Here is a 15,289-nt window from a genome sequence, read left to right as displayed (position 1 = left end):
TCTTTCGTTGATAGGTCCGGCCTCTGTCGACGGTGTCTGTCTTTGTGTCCACTCCTCCGAGCGGAGCGTCCGTGTCCTCTTGGCTCAGCCCACGCGGAGTCTTCTTAGGACAGCCCAGGGCAGCCGTGTTTTCTCTTCCTTCCAGGTGATGAATTCTTGTTCAGTGCAACGCGTCCTGGTCTGCAGTGGCAGAAATCTGAGGCCACTGCAGAGAGCAGGTGACGCCCGGGCCCTAAGGACCCACGCCCGATGCCGCGGCTCTGGGTGGCCAGGCCGGAGACGCAGACCTCACTGCAGGGCGCACCCCCAAACCCAGCGCCGGGGGTGTGAAGCCCAGCCGAGCCGCAGTCTCATGACACTCGAGGTTTATTTAGAGAAGCGAGGGGACATGACAGAGCGTGTGTCGTTCGGCTTCTGGAATTGCTGCGGTTCCTCATGGTGCAGGGTTCGCTGTGTGACAGACAGCTCACCGTCAGGCCGGGTGATGCACGAGGATTGTTTACAGTGTTTTTTTTTTTCAAAAATGCACTGGGGATTTTCACAGAAATTTCTACTTTACTGAAAACCTTTTATTTCCTCATTTTCCTCTTATTGCCCATAATATATATTTCATGTATATCTGCAAGTTCCTCTCTTCCGTCGTCTGCACAGAAACATGTTTGTTGCTCCATGGTGGAGAGCAAGTTCAAAGAGATGCCGCAGTGGAAAGGTCACAGCCGATGGACTCAGGGTACATCGGTGACGTGGAAGCCAGTGGCAACGTCCCCGCTGTTGCCGTGAAGAAACGCTGGCGAAAGAGAGCGACGCGGGTTCGGGCTTCGCCGTGAGCCGCTGACGGCGGAAACGACGGGCTGAGGGCCGCGCTTCCCTTTCCGTGTCGCTTTTCCGACCGAACTGCTACTTACTAACTTCCCGTTAGCGACTCCTTCAGATCCTAAGTGCGGAGGGAAATTTCCTATAAGATAGACATAGACACGCATCCAAAATATTTAATCACGTAATTTTTAAATTTCAGTGGCAAACCAACTCCAGCAGAGAAGGGGTTATTGCAACATAAAAAAAGAAACTCTAAGGAAACTAGGCTCTAGAGAAGCCCAAGCCATTTTACAGGATGACACATGATTGTAAATATCCACCAAGTTCTACTGAGATTTCTCTTCTGCTTTTTTTCCTGCTCATCATCCAAACCCCTTAAGCAACAGTCACACAGCAACTGAATGATCTCGTTGTCAAAGCTGCAACATAACATAGAAAAACAAAGCATGGGGAATCACATTAATGGAACACAATTTGGGGAAATATTTACTCTCAATATAATATCGTGGACTATCCCTCCAAGAGGCATTCTGATGGATGTTCTTCTCGTCATACCTTAGGACATGGAAGGCCTCTTATTAAACCCCCTCCCCAAAAAGGTCCCATTATTTCTCTTTGGGGAGAAAATCTATTATGTTAATTGTATAAAAGCTCTTCCACCCCCATTACATAGCGATATTTCCTCCTTTGTCTTTGGAAGTAGAAAGAATCTGGTTATTACTTTTCGTAAATATTTAAGATTATCTTGAGAGAAAGGAAGAACAATAAATAGAATCACATTCTTGAGTCATGGTTCAAGAAAAACAATTGGCCTCGAAACTATTTCCTTGTTTTAAGTAAGAACCTTTGATTTATTACTCGTAACGCATGTAAGAATGTAAGAGTGATTGCACACTTTGATGTACTGAGGTAATAATTGACATTCATAAATAAGATGAATCGTAAATGATTAGCCCTGTGAATAGGCATATAGAAATTGTTTATTGTTTTTCCCTGTTGAGGTCATGAGCCAGAGTTTGCTTATCTGTAAAAATCACAGTGTGTTTTGTGTGTCATGGGATAAAAAGCATGTTCCAAACACAACAGGTTGGGTTAGCTCTCACGCCCCTGTTAGGGAAGCACGGCTGTCCCCATTTTTACTGAAGAAGGGGTCATTCCCCAGGAGGAGAAGCCAGTCATGGAGAGCGTCGCCAGGCCTCACCCTGCCACCACCCGGGGGCTCCCCCGCTCCGCCGGTGCTTCTTCCCGCTTTCCAGTCTGTCTCTCTCCATGCCTCTCAGGCACGCGCTGACCTCTGGGCCCCCTCTCCGAGCAGCCCCCAGCTGAGGGAGGAGGGGTTCTCGGAGCAGCCTCTCCTCTGCCCAGGGCCCCGAAGGGCCGTGCACTGACCTGCGCTGGCCGAGCTCCTGTCCCCTCACCCCCAGCACCCTGCTCCCCGCTGCCAGTGTCCTGGCACCGGCAGAGCCTGGGCGTGTCCTTGCAGACACTTTTTTTTTACTGTGTCCTATTTAAAACTTTTTTGACTTCTAAAAACACATATCTGAAGTGTGCCCTCTTAGCCACTTGGAGTGCGTAGTGAGGTTAGCTGTGCTCACGTTGCTGTGTAACAGGTCTCTAGAGCTGTCCCTTCTTGCAAAGCCGGGACCCCGCGCCGCTGCCCTCCCCCGGCCTGGCCCTGCCTCTCCTTTCTGTCACCATGACTTGGGCCGGCCGCTCCAGGTTAATCTCACATGAGTGGAAACAGTATTTGCTCCTTTTGCGACCGGCTTATTTAACTCAGCATAATGTCCTCGGGGTTCATCTGCGTTGTAGCGCGTGTTAGAATTTTCTCTTTTTGTAAGGCTGAGTAATACTACATTGTATGTACGTACCACGCTGTCTTTATATATTCATCTGTCAATGGGCATTTGGCTGTTTCCACCTCTTGGCTGTTGCGAACGCAGCTGACAAACAGGGGTGCGTGAATATCTTTTTGAGGTCCTACTTTAAGTCCTTTGGGATATATACCCAGGATTGGGATTGCTGGATCGTGTGACAGTTCTGTCTTTAGTTTTTGCAGGAGCAGCCGTGCTGTTCTCCGTTCAGGCTGCCCCGGTTCCCGTTCCCAGCGACAGTGCAGGGGGCCAGCTTTCCCACATTCTCGCCAGGGCTCACGTTGTCTTTTTTTGATAGTGGCTCGTTGTGGTTTTGTTTTGCATTTCTCTAAAGATTAGTGAGTATAGCCTTTTAAAAACACGTCGAAGCCTTATTTTTGCAGTCAGCTCTGCGTCATGTGCTAAGCGCTCTGCATGCTCACGCTCATCACTGACCGGCCATCCGGTGGCCTCGGTGTTCTGACCTTACTTTGTTGGCGAGGGAGCTGAGAATCAGATCCGGGTGAGTTCGCTCAGAGCAGAGCGCTGCGAACCGGTGCAGCCGGGCTCCGAAAGCAGCTCCGACTCCGCGGCTCATCGCTCACCCCTGAGCTGCCCCTGCCCCGCCCCGGCCCCGGCCCCTGCCCCTGCCCACCCTGCCGCCGCCCGTTCATCCCTCCAGCCCTCCAGCCCTGCGCCAAAGACAGGGAAGGCCGCGTTGGGGGAACGCCCTGTGCCGCCCCCGCTGGCTGCTTCCAGGGGCGCGCGTGCCACCGTGCGGGAAGCGGGGGAGGGCGGGCTTTGCGTTCCACACGCGCGTTCGCTTGGTTAGCTCTGCGAGCCGCATAGTGCAGTGGAAGAAACGGAGTTTGGGTTTCTTACAGACACAGAGTCTTTGTAAACCTGGAGGTTCTGCTCGTTTCTTCATTCGTTTTTTCCTGGTGAGCACACTCCCCAAATATGCAGGCATTTCAGATAGAGAAATTCCAGTTCCCATCGAGGACTCGGCTGACTCAGAGAGAGAGGCAGCGCGGCCTGCAGGGCAGGGTGCACTCACAGGTCACCCGCAGAGAGGGGCTGAGCGAGGGCCAGGACGCCTGGCACAGGGCGGGTCATTCTCTCTGCGCAGGGGAGGGGCTCGCCGCTGTCCCCAGTCGGCTTCCTGGTCCTCCTGCCCTGGGCGGCCACCCTGCTCCCTGCTCGTCAGGGATAAAGGCAGCGGGGCAGGAACTAATTATAGATGTGGTTTTCCTTACGTAGTGACAAATTCAGAGCTGATTTTGACATTGAAGATGACCTTACACCCAGGTAAATTGGGCCATGTGAAGACACTCCTGACTGTCAGGGGAAATTCTCGGGACTGGAAATCTAGCCCAATCTTCATTTTGTCTCAGGAAGCATCAAGAGGACAGGGAACTAGAATTATTTTGTATGCGCCTTACATTTGAGAAACACTTTAATTCTCACCTCCAACTATCTAGATTGAAATAGATTGGGCTGTAGAACTGCACTGTTTCAAATTTATAGCACCAATTAACAAAAACTTCTTTAGGTAAACGAGTATAAATCTCCCAGTAGACTTACATAAGAGGCTCTAAAAATGACTGTTGGTATTTAAAATATTCTTTGAGTGCTGCCAATGATGCAGGAACAAAAGAAGCTAAGTATTTGTAGCCAGGTGTGGTGTCCTCTGCAGCTCTGAGTCTCTGGTGCCACGCGCAGTTAGATTGGTCATGTGTTTTGTGTCCCTAGCCGTCAATGTAAGTCGTCAAGCCAGAAACAACAAGCCACATCATCTCGGCGTTTGTAAATTGTTAGATTTAGAATGGCCGAATGTCGAAATGAAACCACTGAGTATATGAAATGCTGCTCGCAGACCATGTGACATCATCTGGACTCGCCTCCGTGAAGATAACACACAGACCTACCGTTCCATTTCATCTCTTCTTACGAACATTCTTTTACTCATTTTGCTTTCTTTTTCTCTTCTATGTGATGTTTTCTTTTTCTTTCATACTCTATTAATAGTTCAGTGTTTCTTAATCAAGTTTCTGAGCGACACTACACTGTACTTCCTTTTTCAAGGAAAACGGCTTACGGGAAATAAGAACGCAGCGTAAGAAAACAAAACGAGAGGCATAATTTCTCCACGTGGCTAGCACTTCATTTCTACTGCTGCGTCTCAGTTTAGAAGTTTTATGAATCATTTGCCGGGGAGGCTGCTCTCGGGTCCTGCAAAGCCCCTCACAGCACAGCAGCAGGTTCTGCTGGTTATTTCAGTGATGAGATATGAGTTAAATCTAAAATGGAAAGTGTGTGGCAAAGAAGGTGACAGGTTTTTAGAGTAACTGACGTTCACACGAATATTTTAATGAGAGTTTCAGCACAACTTTTTATAAGTGAATTCCAGTTAAAAAGTTGTTCCTATGATATAAAATTGACGCTATTGGCATTTCTGGGTTACAAATGCAGAAACAGACGCTGAGTAAGGTTAAAGGACGTGCTCAAGGTCACTTGGTTCTTAGTAACTAAATGGGATTTGGATCAGTGTTGTCATATTCCAAAGTCTGTTTTGACCCCATATTGCACTATTATTAACGCTACATTGTATCAATGTTATCTTCACTTAAATATTTCATCATACTTATGTGTCTCAGTGCTTTAAATGCATATCACTTTTATTAGCTATATAATGCTCCATCAAATTGGAGAATATTTTCTTTTGTTGTTTTTACTCTTACAAATAAAGATATTGTTGACACTGTCATACACGTCTTTTCATTTGTTAAATTTTGTCCTTCCGATGAATTTCTTGATATGTAAGCATTGAACAAAAAACGACTTTTTAAAAGTTGCCTTTGCTTCTCATAGGTTATTTCTTTCATTTCAAAAAATTTAACAAGAAATCATATAAAGAATGCATAAATACGTACTAGTGAAACAGTCCTGGGCAGCCTGGCGAGGTCTGCGTGTTGTGCGTCTTGTTATTCTGATCGGCTTGTTCTCCCAGGCGGTTTCCCTTAAGCACAGCAGTCCTGCCGTCGAGAGCCACAGGGAACGAGCTGTCGCAGTGAAATGGCAGTGGACGAGCGGAAAGACGTCCCCTCCGAAGGGGCGGAGGACGCGCTCCGCGTGTCGCGCGCGGCGTTCAGCTGGCTGGCGCGCACGCCGAGGTCTCCCGGAGAAGCTCCAGTCGCCGCCCGTTCCTGGGAGCCCCTGTGACGTAGTTCCTCGGGGGTTACTGCGTCTTCGTCGCTCGGCCGTTAAGTGTCCCCTCTGGAAACCCTTTCCGTGGCTCGCAGTGCCCCGCCCGTGGACACGCCTGAGCTGGCGCACGCGCGCAGCGGTCTGGTTCGCTCTCCAACAGCCGCTGGGGACGGAGCAGCGTCCGAGACAGAGCCAGGGCGTGACCTCCACAGAGCCCTCCGCGCCGTCGGAGGAGCGCACAGGACACAGCAGATCGCATTTTAGGTTTAAATACCCTGAGACAGTAAAACAGGGCGACGGGCAGAGACGGCCTCGGGCAGCGGGCAGCGGGTCGGGGGACAAGGCTTCGGCGTCAGGAGCTGATGAAGTGGAGACCCGGGCGCGTGGGGAGACCTGCGGGCTGGGGACCGAGCGGCGCGGGGTGCGGGGAGGCAGAGGCCAGCACCGCGCAGCGTGGAACGCCGAGCCTTCCTGATTGAGACCGTCCGGCCACCGCGTCCGGCCAGAGTCCTCTCCCCGCGTCGCGTGGTGACGCCAGCATCTAGCACGCGCTACGCACCGGACAGCTCAGTGCCAAGGCCCGGCTGGTTGTCCAGTCTCTCTTGTCTGATCCCCGCGTGGCCCGTTTCCTCTTCCCTGACGACAGGCAAATTCCTGCTCGTCACAGCCCAGCTCCAGCATCACTGCTCCTCACGCCCTCCGAGTGGGGAGAGCTGAGTGCAGCCCTCGGGCCTGCGTCACCCTGTCACCACAGTGGCTGTGCCTCCCGTGACAGTCGTTAGCTGACGTCTGTCCCTCTGTACAGTGTTTCGTCACTTAACCTTCAGGGACTGCGTTAGAGGCTGTGCACATGACCTTTTCCACCGAAACTGCCTTGAACTCAGGTATTGCATCGCTGACGTGAGAGAGAGGGGTCTCTGGACCTTCCTGGACTTCCCAAGCCACCTCCGCACCCTTCACGCTGCTACGGCCTCACCCCAGAGAATTCTTATTCTGCACTAACAGTTGTCTTCCGGCTACCTCCAGATTAGACCTGCTTTTATTACTGGACATGAGTTCTTCGAGGACAGAGTCGGGTCTTATCTCTGAAACTCTGAACCATACCACCGTGTCTGGCACAGGGCAAATACTCAATTGGTGGCAATAATTAATTATAAGTTGCAGATTCTTAAAGCCAGGATCTCTGATGTTTTCCAAAGACATCAGTAGAAAAGACATTAAAATCCTCCATTTATATTCTTTCCAAGGAACAACCGTTTTTCAGTCAGAAAGGGTATTTTCATCGTTGCAATGATCCGTGGAAGCGGTGCATAGAAATCAGTCTTCAGATGTGGAAAGCTGGCCGGGTGAGAGCTTTACACTGGCAAAGCCGGTGATGTTTTTGGCGGTCGCCGAGGGCATCGTCTGCAGTTTCCTCGGTGGGCAGCGCCCGGGCGTGGTACTCAGACGTGCGGCGTGGAGGCGAGCTCTCGGGCTGTGGTCCACAGTCCATCCTGAGACGTGGGAGTGCCGGAGGGGCCAGAGACAGATATGGGGGTCACGGCGTGCAGCAGACACCAGCCTTTGGTTTTTACGTTTGTTTTTGAACACATGGGCAGTAGTAATGGGAAATCAGGGGTTCGGCCAAACGCATGTCTGCACTGTCCCTTTCATGGTTGGAAGAGAGCCAGCTGCAGGGCCCTCTGGGCCCACTCCCGCTCCCCAGTTCAGAGTCCCAAGGGAAGCAGGTGTGAGCAGAAGGGACAGTGCCGCTGTACCAGTGCCCAGCCACCGCCAGCTGTGCCGGCCGGGCCATGTGGAAGTTCAGCCGCAGACCCGGGACCCTCACCACCCTGATGGGAGCAGGAGCGGCCTCGCTTCCAGGCTGCCGTCAAGGACCGGAGGGCAGAGGATGGAGGGCCGTGTGCTGGTCCTTGTCCCTGGTCAGGGTCTGGAGCAGGGTCTTAGGTCCTTTGTAGGTGAAGAAGCTGTGACATGCCGTTCTCTTTGGGACTCAGCAAGACGCGGGCCCCTGCACTCTCTACGCTGAAGCTGGGTGCAGACACGGGGTGCCTTCCAGTCCGTGAATGTGCGGAGTGGGTGGGGCACAGAGGGCTTGGCGCCAACCCATTTCTGCGAGATCCGTGTCGGATTTACTCCCCTCGATGACAGGAGCAAGGAGGGCGTGAGTGTCCCTCGGGTCCTGCTTGACCCACAGAGGCTGAGCCCGGGAAATAGGGGTGAAGAAGGAGAGGCTGTAGCTGTCATCAGCTACATGCTGTGCAAAGCCAGCAGCCAGCATTTCTAATGTAAATGTGCATGGCGAGAAAGAGGAATTCAGACGGCACACAGAATGATTGCTCCGGAAAATCAAAGACCACGCCGGACGGAAGGCGGCTCGGGAAAGCCCCTGGTCCCTGCTGCTGTGCTTAGTTGCTGGGGGCGAGTCGAGGGCGGGGGTGGGGGGTGCACACAGGACCACGTGCTGCCCACCGAGGGTGAGCTCAGCCGCCAAATTGCACAACCAGGGGAAAGTGAAAAACGAGCCAAGCCGCATCCTTCTGACAGGCGCAGACGTCCCGTCACCACGGGCGAGAGGAGGCGGGGAGGCGGCCGGGCCAGGGCGCTGGGGTCGGGCCGAGTGCGCCCTGGGCTCTGCTGCTTCCTGGGACCTTGGATAAACTCGTTGGGTCCCTTGGAATGAGCTGGGTCACTCAACCCAAAGAGAAAGGTGACAATACCACCACCAGCGACAATGCCCCAGGGTTTGTCACAGTAAAGGAGACAAGATTAGCAAAACGAATTCGTTACCATTTTAGTAAAAGCGAGGAGACTCCAGCGAGCTGGGACCGGCCCACCCTTACCCCGCAAAGTGGAAACAGGCCCCCCAAGTCCTCCAGGCGCGCCCGCACCCCGACCTCCTCGCCCCCCTTTGCACCTTGCTGAGCCGCTTCTGTTGCCCCGCCATTGTCCAGCCTGCGGCGGGCAGCGGAGGTGGCCAGAGCAGGGCCGAAGCCGAGGACAGGAAGGGACTGCAGCGCTTGTCCTCACCAGCAGCCGTGTGCAGCTGTCACACCCTGCGTCCCCACAACCTGGAGAGGGGCTCCTCGGGGTCCAGTTTAAGTGGGCCACATTCACGCGTGACGGGTGGAGACTCACGCGACCAGACCTATCCCTGAGACAGAGTCACAGGAACAGCGTGACCGAGGGAACGGAGCTCGGCTGTCTGCGAGCACAGACTGGCGCGTCCCCACGGGGCCCCAAGAGCACCCCAGCCCACGGCGGGGCAGTGGACGAGTCCCGTCCAGCAAAGCAAGGCCTGGCCCCTGCGGTACGGGTCGGCCCTGAACAGGGCCAGGGGCCTCGCTCCCACCGGGCTGGGTAGGCAGCCAGGGTCAGGAGAGAGAACTTGCTGGAAGCTGCCGCTTCCTTTTAGCAGGAATCTCGGGTGCAGAGGTTTGGAATGAAGTGGGGTGGACTCAGTGCCACTTAACAAATCGACAGCTGCAGATTCTATCCCAGTTTGCCCTGTGGTGATGCTCCCTGTGGTTTTTGTAGAAAAATATCAACGAACTCTAAGTTAGCTCATTAATATCTGAAAGAAAATAATGATACTTGTTCGCAGACATTTCTCTAGAGCTGGCTCCCCTCAGCTGCCTCAGGCTCTCCCGGCCGGACGGCACCGTCACGGCAGGCCTCACGATTCCTTCCTTCCTTCTCCCCTGACTGACGGGACGTTAGGGTATCTGTGACGGTGGCCGCGTGGGAATCCACGTGCGATGTCTGATCTGGAGCGTTTCCAAAAGTGACATAAGAGGTGAGAAAGGAAAAGGCGTGGTCAGGCCGTGTTGGGGTGCTGTGGACGCGACCAGCTGCCCCCGGGGTCTGCCGTAGGGGCGGCCCGCACCGGCCCGGCCACACACCGGCCCAGCGCCGAGCCCCTCAGGCCGCAGATGCCGCGGTGTGCCTGCGGCTGGAACTCCCCTCTGGTCTCGGACGGGCTCCACAGGCCGGTTTCTCAAAATAGATGTTCGTGTCTGCGCACTGGCTCCCTCTCCCACGGGGATGCGGATCCCGGTGACACTGTCTTTTCCACGGCATCTCTCCTGACGTGTGCTCAGCGTCACTGGACAGTAAGTGTCACTGCTGCCTTCCTTGTCAGAGAAAGGGCACGCCAGCAAGACGTCCAGACCCCGACGTGGTAGACGATGCTGCTGTGACTGTCCTTGGGGACTGTGCCGGGCTGTGAGCACGCCCTACTGTTCCTTCTCCCTCGGCCGCCCACCGGGGGGGTCTGCAGCGTTTTCCGGTGAAAAACTTCTGCAGTCTCAAAAGATAGGTTGGCTTTTGGCAGAGACTGTGGACACCCGTGTCTCCCGAAAGGAGCTCTTCCTTTAAGGGGCGCCCTGGTCACCACCGTCTGCGTTGCTTCCATTTTAACATGCTGCGTATTTCATTTCTGAAGTTCAAGGATATTTAAGGAAACATTTTTGAGTGGCTGCCATTGAATCGAAGGATAAGGATGTCAGAACCTGAGTTTGCCTGGAAGCAAACACACAAAAGGTTTTCTCTGAGTCCCTGAAAACAGTCTTTATTTATGAGGCTCTGAAATGCCTTCATCCAGATCAGACATGCCACATGAATCACCAAAAACTCATTGAACTGACAGTTAATGGGAAACAAATCACAGCAGTGAAACGATTTTCAAAACAGTGTAAAAATAATATAGAAATGGTTCACAAAATGGCTTAGTTCTTATTCTATTTCAATTAGAGAGAAATTTTATTCACAGTAGCCAAGATATAGAAAGAACGTAAGTGCCCGTCAAGGATGACTAGATAAAGAATAAGTGGTACATGGATTCCAAATGGGGTTCTTCAGCCGTGAAGAAGCACATCTTATCGTTCGCAGCAGCAGATGAAGATCGAGGACACTGTGCTAAGTGATACAGGATGGACACAGAGAGACAAATACTGCGTGGCGTCACTCATGCGACATCTTTAAAAAAAGGCCCAACTCATAGAAACAGCGGAAAAGTGGTTGCTAGGGGCCGGGAATTCGGAGAGCTGGGAGTGTGAAGGGCATGGACTTTCAGCGTAAAGGCGAGTACGGCCTGAGGGTCCCGGGCAGAACACAGTGACCGGCTGGCAGCCCTGGACTAACTGAAGTTGCCGAGAGAGTAGAGCTTAACTGTTCACACCAAAAAAAAAAAAAAAGATAAATGTGAATAAAAAAGAAGAATGAAGGTGTGCCCCCCATGCGAAGCGCGGGTCCCCCGTGGTGCCACAGTGTGTGAGGTCACAGTGTGTGAGGCCCCCCTCGTACTGGAGCACAACGTCCGCGGGGCGGATCTAACTTCTGATTGGAGCAGTGTGAGAGAACAAGCCGTGTTCCCCCCACTCTGCGTCCTTTCCGGTCACGCGGGGCACTCCCCAGGTACTTCGTCCATCAGTAAGAAGCCATGTGTTTGAAACACAGATAAAGGCTTCACAGCAACACATCACTGGCCACTTGTTTTCAAGAAGAGCTATTGGAAATTCCAGAAAGCAGAGGCATAGCCCCTTGTACGTTTCTTTGTGTTCACACAGAGTTCCGTTGCCGTGATCGGTAACTGACAGAAAGTCTAACGTGCTTCTCCCGGGGACAATCCGGACCTGTCCCCTGCCCCTGCTCATTTGAAAATGTCATTAGCAGAGCCGGTTAGTCCTGTCAACAGGAAAGTTCTCCGATCCTGCTCAGGCTTGACCAGAGGAGAGCACAGGTCCTGCCCGAGCCCAGGGTCAGCTGCTCAGTGCTGTCTCAGAAAACCAGGGCGTGTGGAAACTGGGTTGTGGTTTGGGGCTGGAAATAGAAAGACGGGAAGGAGAGAGGGTTTTCCCATGCAGGAAGCTGTTTCGGTTAGAGAAGGATCTTACTCTGTGAAGAGTAAGTGTCAAAATGTTTCCTTAGGAATCTGAGCGTTCCTTGAGCTGGGAGACGGGGGCACTGACTTCCTTGTTTCCTTTCTGGAGCTTCAGCTTAGTCTTAGTCCTCCTGCTTGACTTGGAGAAGCCAAGCTCCTTTAATGGCTGCTAAGCTGGCTGTTACGGTTCAAGGGCATTTGACTCTCGCGTGGTCAAGGTGCAGCATTACTTGACCTTCCTTTGGCAGCAGTGCTAAATTAGTCAGGCTGCGTTCATCCATCGCCCGCCACCCACGACCATGCAAAGCATTCAAAAGAGAACTAGGAAAAAAATAATCGCACTTTTCAAAATTCATCTCTTTTTTTTCCACTGGAAATCAACACCTTCTTCTTATGTAGATTTTTTTCCTACGAAGACGAAATTGTTATAAATGACATCATCATTCCACTTTTTAAATTATTTGATACAGTTCCAGAATCATGACTAACTTAAAAAATTTTAAGTAACAAAGTTGCATCAGAAGTAGGTATTGGAGGAGGAGAATAGGGCTTCAGGTGCTTCCACATCCTGTCCCTTGGGTGGTCACCATCTGCTTCAGTACGATTTTATTTATTTAGTCTTGTCTGTGTGGGTGACTTTCACATTTACTTATCTGGCTCATATATCTCTGATCTCAGACTTGTGCTTGGTATTTTGGGCTTCTTGTCGCGATCTCAAACATAACGTACCCCAGACTGAACTCTTGGTTTTTTCATCTCAAACCTGGTTGTTCCCAGTTTCTGGTTGTTCCCTGAGGCTTGTCTTGAGCCCTTTTTCCACCCCACCCCCATATTTCCATAGCTAATATGTGGACAAGTCTTGTTCTGTCTCCAAAATATATCTTGACTCTACGCCTTATGTCCGCCCCACTGCAAGGCCCCATCCAGGCCACACAGCCTCCCACCTGGACTGTTCCAGCGGCCAAGGGGCCCCGGGGACCGGCACGCCAGGATCTCGCAGGTCTCCCTGGCGTGCGGCTTACTCTGTATACCATCCCAAGGACTGGAGCCGGGGCCAGTAGATACATACTATAGGGCAGCGGTCTGCAACCTTTGTGGCACCAGGGACCAGGGCTCCTATGAGAATCTAACGCCTGAGGATCTGAGGCGCAGCTGAGGCGGTGATGCTGGCCTGGGGAGCGGCTGCAGATACTGATGAAGCTTGACTGGCTGGCCCGTCGTTCGCCTCCTGCTGTGTGGCCCGGGCCCTGACAGGCCACAGACAGGTACTGGTCCATGGCCCAGGGATTGGGGACCTCTGCTCTAGGGAAATTGACCTATGAGAATCTAACGCCTGAGGATCTGAGGCGCAGCTGAGGCGGTGATGCTGGCCTGGGGAGCGGCTGCAGATACTGATGAAGCTTGACTGGCTGGCCCGTCGTTCGCCTCCTGCTGTGTGGCCCGGGCCCTGACAGGCCACAGACAGGTACTGGTCCATAGCCCGGGGATTGGGGACCTCTGCTCTAGGGAAATTAGTTTTCAAATCAGTGCAGAAGGATTACCTGCTGGAACTGTCTGCGGATGAAGGGCATTGCTGAGCAGGCAGTAAGTTCCCCTGGCTTTGGTGGAAGTTTTTGATCTCGAGATATATGTCTACTTAACATCTTTGTTGTAAAGGAATTTGAGGCATATCCGATGCATAATTGTCCCTTTCAACCTAGAGTCATTAATTCTATGACATTGATTTTAAATGATTAAGGACGAAGTTGGTAATAAGTAATTTTCCAGAAAAAAGGACTAGAAGGGACAGTCAGGAGAAGCAAAGGAGTTTTGCCGTTAAAGGAAATGCAGGCTGTTATTGTTCTGTTGTTAGGGGTAATCCAGTGGGAGGTGGCTTGGGAGCTAGGCTCCGTGGGAAACAGGTGCAATTTCCCTGGAGAAATGCATTTCTGAAGCCGAAGAGAGGCCTGTGTGGACAGCTACGTGTGAGCATTTCCCGATTCTCCCGTTCTCCCCGTGGGTCGTAATTGTTCTTCATAAGTTAGGAAATTGAGTATTTGACTGAGGGGGTGAGGGAGGGCCGCGGGTTAATGACGAGGGAGGGAGATGAAAACCAGCCCCACGGCTGCTCCCTCTGGACGGTCTCCGTACTCCGCGTGTGACCATCAGCAGCCGGTCTCTGCTTCTGCTGTCATCATTCAAGTATTTGCCCCTCTGAAGTTCGTCCTTAAAGAGCTGAGTTGTAGATTCTAGGCTACTGACCTGATTATCATCTTTAAGTGAAGTGGTCATTCTAAAGTACAAAACCCAACCAAAATTTTGGGAATTCAAGTTGGATTAAAAAAAAAGGAATATTTTAAAATCAAACCTGAGTTCTGAGACTGTACGTTCTGAAGACAGATGTGGCACCCGGACATAAAGAAAACAGATTTGTGAAATTGTTTTAGGCACAATTCTATGGCGCTTCTCAAAATAGGCTCTAGAACTTGAGCAGGAATAATGGCCCGGAGGGTTAGTGACGGCGGATTCAGGGGCTGCTTCAGACGGTCTGAGGTGGGAGCTGGGCGTTTGCATGACAGGCTGCGGGGATGCTGCTGGTGGCACCGGTGTAAAATGCACTGCCTTGCCTAGTCCTGCTCAGTTAGAAAGCAGATGATTAGAGATTAGCTAATGATTGGAGTGACTGAATCTTAAACTTCATTCTCTACTACTTCTAAGATTCTTGTTACACCTACAGACTGCCTATTTTATAATGTAGTCCTTCGAATTAGCCTTTTAGTCGAATGTTATCAAATGAAACTGTATAAGTAGAAAACTAGTACTACTTGTCATATATAGATCACTTTCAAACAAATTTTTTAAAATTATAAAACTCTTGCTAAATATTATTTCTGAAGTTCTTAGCCCGAAGCCTATTCTTTTCGTGACACTCTCCAGAAGGCTGGAGAACACTGAAAAGAACTTCCGTGCCCTAGGACCCAGATGCCACTTAGCGCCGTGTGCACACACGACCTAAGGCAGCCCGCCTACTGCTAGCTGTGCTTGCCCCTGGCCTGGGGAGCAGGCTCCCCAGGACACGCCTTCCTCTCCTTGTCCCCGGCTTCCCTCCACCGCCCCAGCCAGTCACTGCAGAGGCAGCGGAAGGCGGCTCCCCCGTCTCACCCGCCCCTAGACATCGCTTTGGCGCTAAATATGGGCAGGGACGAGGCGGGCCGCTGGGGCTGTAACAGTGCTACTGGGGATGAGGGCTTCCTGCAGAGCCACCTTGACCCTCGATATCATCTTATTACTACGTTGTCGTCTGTGCACAAAATGTCTACAGAGCCGTAATGATGGTTGACGAATGTGCCTCCCTTAATTAAATTATGGGAGAGAGCGGCTGGAAGGCATGTCCCATAAGCATACAGACTGGCTGCAAAGCTGAGATTTTAGATCTAGAGTCAAAAAAATAACATTTAAAAATGTAAACAGAGGCTCATGGACATGGGGAATAGACTAGTGGTTAACGGAGGGCAGCGGGGGAGGTGGAAGAGGGGAGGTACATGGGGTAAAG

General features: G+C 51.9%; 1 protein-coding gene across 6 annotated transcripts in view; it reads left to right on the top strand.

The window, feature by feature from the left end:
* Nucleotides 1–15,289, top strand: part of LOC107196541 — a 58,144-nt gene that overhangs the window by 21,452 nt on the left and 21,403 nt on the right. For 3 of the 6 annotated variants that reach the window (XR_003043704.1, XM_015598657.2, XM_025041191.1), the window contains exon 5: nt 15–1,765. The exons of the other annotated variants lie outside the window; for them this stretch is intronic. Coding sequence is in view for 2 of the 3 variants with exons in the window: in XM_015598657.2 (XP_015454143.1) it covers nt 15–562 (548 nt within the window). In the remaining variant the exon portion in view is untranslated. Of the gene's footprint in view, nt 1–14; nt 1,766–15,289 lie in introns of those variants that run through there. 6 annotated transcript variants of the gene reach the window in all.

This window comes from Pteropus alecto, unplaced genomic scaffold (genome assembly GCF_000325575.1).
Source record: "Pteropus alecto unplaced genomic scaffold, ASM32557v1 scaffold87, whole genome shotgun sequence".
In the NCBI taxonomy this organism is placed as follows: domain Eukaryota; kingdom Metazoa; phylum Chordata; class Mammalia; order Chiroptera; family Pteropodidae; genus Pteropus; species Pteropus alecto.
Note: the sequence above shows the minus strand (reverse complement) of the source record. Positions and strands in the feature narration are given on the sequence as shown.